Source organism: Vespa mandarinia, unplaced genomic scaffold (genome assembly GCF_050613455.1).
Source record: "Vespa mandarinia isolate Hongniang unplaced genomic scaffold, ASM5061345v1 scaffold_26, whole genome shotgun sequence".
NCBI lineage: Eukaryota > Metazoa > Arthropoda > Insecta > Hymenoptera > Vespidae > Vespa > Vespa mandarinia.
This window is the reverse complement of record NW_028197160.1, coordinates 52,748-56,765: the sequence shown is the minus strand read 5'-3', so window position 1 is coordinate 56,765 and position 4,018 is coordinate 52,748. Positions and strand designations below refer to the sequence as shown.

Here is a 4,018-nt window from a genome sequence, read left to right as displayed (position 1 = left end):
GTTTGCCAGTGACGATCTGATAACCCAATCCCCACGGATTCTTGTCAACATGCAGGCACAGCTCCTTCCAGCACCGTCGTTGACTGGCCTTGATGGTCTTCTTCAAACCTTTTTTGGCCGCTTGATACTCTGCGGCCAAGGGAGCAGCGTCGTGATCGCGTCTTCTCGCTCGTTGTGCTAAACGGCGAAGTCTTAAGCACTTCTTACAAAGATCTGCGATCTCGTTCGTCCAACAGTATGCAGGACGTCTGTGCCGTTTCGTGCACTTCCTGGGCACCGCTATGGCGCAAGCCTTTTGGATGAGCTGCATAGTTGCTGCAGTAATCATCCAGGCTTGTGCAATTGGCGAAAGACTCGCGGAGGCAATTTGTAGAGATCTCCAACCTTCATCTATGACTGAAGACAGCCTCTCTCGATCCATTCTTGCAATGTTCCACCAGGGGGGTCGCTCTACCCTTGTCGCGGCTGGTCTCCTATCGTGTACATCGAATAGGATGTATTGATGATCGCTCCCGGTATAATCCTCGATCACCTGCCAGCCTGCGAATCTTGCCACAAGATGTTCGTTGGCTTGAGATACGTCCTGGATCGTCTCTCTGTAGCCAGGCCTACGGAAGGTTGACGTCGAACATGTGTTGAGTACTGATAGCTCCAGTCTCGACGCCACCTCCATGATTCGTCTTCGTCTGGAGTCCGGCCTGGCCTCCCCCAATTCGAGAGCTTTGGCATTGATGTTTTCAGCCACAATGAGATCCCCTTGCATTTCACGCAACGCCTCTTCCAGATCGTCCAGTTTGGTCTGGAAGTCGTCTATCCGGTCGTTCGGGGTGAGATATACGCTGACATATGTCGTCAAGTTATGTCTCACTCAAACATAACCGCGTCCGGATCATTGATCCGACACATGTATCTGTCGGGGATCTGGGATCCAGATGGCCGCGGTGCCCATTTCGTCTGCGTACTATCCTACTCCTGCTCTGTCCTGATACTGTTCGCTGTCTAGAACAATATCAGCTTTTTTCTCAGAGCAGAGCTGGGTCAGTAGGTGGTGCGCCGTCTTGCTCCTATTGAGGTTAACCTGAAGTACTCTCATACTTTTTTCCTCTTGTTGGCTGTTGCAAGGACCTCTTGGAATGCTTTGCAGGCCCTTGATCCCGCCAGGTGCTTCCTAGTTTCAACAACGCCATTTGGGCACAAGAATCAAGTAGGCTTGCTGATCTTGCAATCTTTGATCTTATGCCCCGTGTCGCAGAAATAGCAAAACTTACTATGTATTTTTTATTATTAATAATTACGATAATAATAATAATAAGAATAATAATAAAAGAATTGATAATAATTGATAATAATTTTATATGATACTATAATATATTATTATAAAAGGTACAAATGTTTATTAAAATTTTATATTTTAAATAAATTAATTTTATTTTAAATTAATTAATACTTTTTTAATATTTAATATTTAATTAAATTAATTAATATAAATTATATCAAAAAATAATTAATTTTAAACAATTTATATTTTATACACATACATACATATTAATGTAATTTAAAATAAATGAATAATATTAATCATACTTATTTCTCACCTTATTAAACGTACGTGTTTAATAATCAGTTGTTTCAAATGTTTTTCACGATCGCACGTATCGTTCAATACATATTTGACTTCGTATGAAAGTGCAGAAAACAATCCACTTACGTGAAGTACCAAACTAACAAAAAGACAATCCGTACCAATGTAACCAAACACGATAGTAGGTATAATTAAAAATTGATAAAAACAAAGACAGACATAGGTTACTACGTTCGTTGGTTCGATTAATAACCAAACTCTGTATGGTAATCGATATCCATATGACGAGTTTGTTAACACTGTAATGTAATACCAAAAAAAGGTGGTATTAATTAAATATTATTTAATTAAAAAAAAAGAAATATTTCTGATTACGATTAAGACTTACAAAAAAAATGTTATATTTTCAAAAATAATCTATTTTGTATGATAATAATAATAATAATAATAGTAATAATAATAATAATAATAATAATAATAGTAATAATAACAATAATAATAACAATATATGTATTAATTATGAGATAATAATTATAATAATAATAAAATATGAATAATAATACAAGCTGGGCCATAAATTCTTAAATGACATCAATAATGTTATTATTTTTATATATATGTATGCGTGGCTACACATACACACACACACACACACACACACACCTATTTCTTTGTTAATAGGAAGTGAGAAAATATATATATAAATAATTATAAAGTAATAATCAATTGTATAAAAAATAAATTTATAATAAAATATAAATAATAAAACAAGGTTTTTAGGTTCAAAAGTTTTTAAGTGATATTAATAATCAATTATTTGTGTGTATATATATGTAATATAGAAAAGTGTATATGTATACCTATTTCTATGTTCATAGCAAGTGAGAAAAAATAATACATCGATGATGCTACGAAAGAAGCGACCAATAGGACAATAACAAATTTTCGACTGCATTTATTATAATGAATAAACGCCAGTTTTTCTTCGTCGTAGTAATAATTGTCCAATGTAAAATCTGACCTTATATCGTCTATAAATTTGGCTAATGATTTTCTCTTTATCTTGCAAATGCTAATTTTCAAAAGTGCAATGACATTAAATACGTTTTCCATTAAACATGATATAATGTATTCCATATCGCTTATGTTAACTGCAATATCGATGATAGCTGAAGTACAATGAACTGTTAGATAAATAAAAAAGAAAAGAAAAATTGGCTGAAAACTTTTTGGCGGCCATGTTCCTACGAATCTCATCGCATGTTCTGTTAAATCCAATGCTTTTATGGTACTGCCAAAATCAACTTCCTAGAAAAAAAGAAAAAAAATGAGGGCGATGGTGATGATGATGATGATAAAATAAAAATGAAATTTTTTACACAAATAATAGTAACTTATTATAACAATATAATAATTAGATAATACTTGAAAAATCATAATGAAAATAATCAAAATTGTGTTTTTAAATAAAAATAAAAAAAAAATGAAATTTTTCAGTCAATAAATACTGAATGACTATTATGACTATATTTTGATTGAATAGTATATGATGAAAAATGATAGATCAAAACGATTTCGTAGAAAAAATAAAATAAAATAAAATATATTTATATTATTTAGACAATTAATAATAAATGGCTACCATGACTATATTATAATTAATAATTATCAAATATAATTATCAAACAATATAGAATGTCGAACAATAGATAATATTATTAAAAGAAAAAATTAATGTTATATCTAATTTTTTTACAATCTTAATATTTATAAATTGTCTATATACTCAAGATCAACAATCATCAATGAACACACAATATCAAACAATACGTAATTAAAAATAACCCCTTAGAATTGAAAATAAACAAAATAGTAAGAAGGAAGGTCCTTTCTTTTATAAAACAAAACAGTCACTTAACAATCAATCTTCATAAAATAATCTTACCTGCATGCTATCGAAGTAGATTAACTTATCTGGGTGGCTCGTAAAAGACTGAGAAGAAATTTCCTCTTCTACCGTCCAAGTAAACTCTGTTCTCGTTCCTGTAATCGAATGATTGAAAAAGAAAATAGAAAAAAATAAGAGAGAAAAGAAGAAAGTAAAAGAGGACATAAAAAAAGTTTAAGCAGAAGTAGAGAAAAAGGGAAAAAATGTCTAAGCACTTTTAAACATACCATTAAGCATTATCGGGAACGAATACGATCAAGAACTTTCTGAGTTATTTCTCTTTTGTGGTTATCCTTTTTTTATTCTCTCTCTCTCTCTCCATCTTTTTTCTCTCTCTCTCACTCTTTCTCTCTCCCTCTTTCTTCTCTCTCTCTCTCTCTCTCTCTCTCTCTCTCTCTCTCTCTCTCTCTCTCTCTCTCTCTCTCTCTCTCTATCTTCACCTCCTCTCGCTCTCTCGCCCTTTCTTTTTTGTTATTTCTCGCTGTTTT

At 32.6% G+C, this 4,018-nt stretch overlaps 1 protein-coding gene across 1 annotated transcript; it reads right to left on the bottom strand.

Annotated features, from left to right (window-relative positions):
• Window positions 1-1,591: 1,591 nt before the first annotated feature.
• Window positions 1,592-3,767, bottom strand: LOC146872169 (uncharacterized). Its single transcript, XM_085664299.1, has 4 exons — window positions 3,758-3,767; window positions 3,528-3,625; window positions 2,443-2,890; window positions 1,592-1,881 (listed from the first exon to the last, which is right to left on the bottom strand). The coding sequence occupies exons 1-4, from the start codon at window positions 3,765-3,767 to the stop codon at window positions 1,592-1,594; spliced, it is 846 nt and encodes a 281-aa protein (XP_085520425.1).
• Window positions 3,768-4,018: the final 251 nt, after the last annotated feature.

Coding starts and splice junctions, on each gene's coding strand:
- LOC146872169 (XM_085664299.1), bottom strand. Junction 2,891..3,527: donor TCTACTTCGATAGCATGCAG/GTAAGATTATTT, acceptor CTTTTTTTCTAG/GAAGTTGATTTTGGCAGTAC. Junction 1,882..2,442: donor TGCTATGAACATAGAAATAG/GTATACATATAC, acceptor ATTACATTACAG/TGTTAACAAACTCGTCATAT.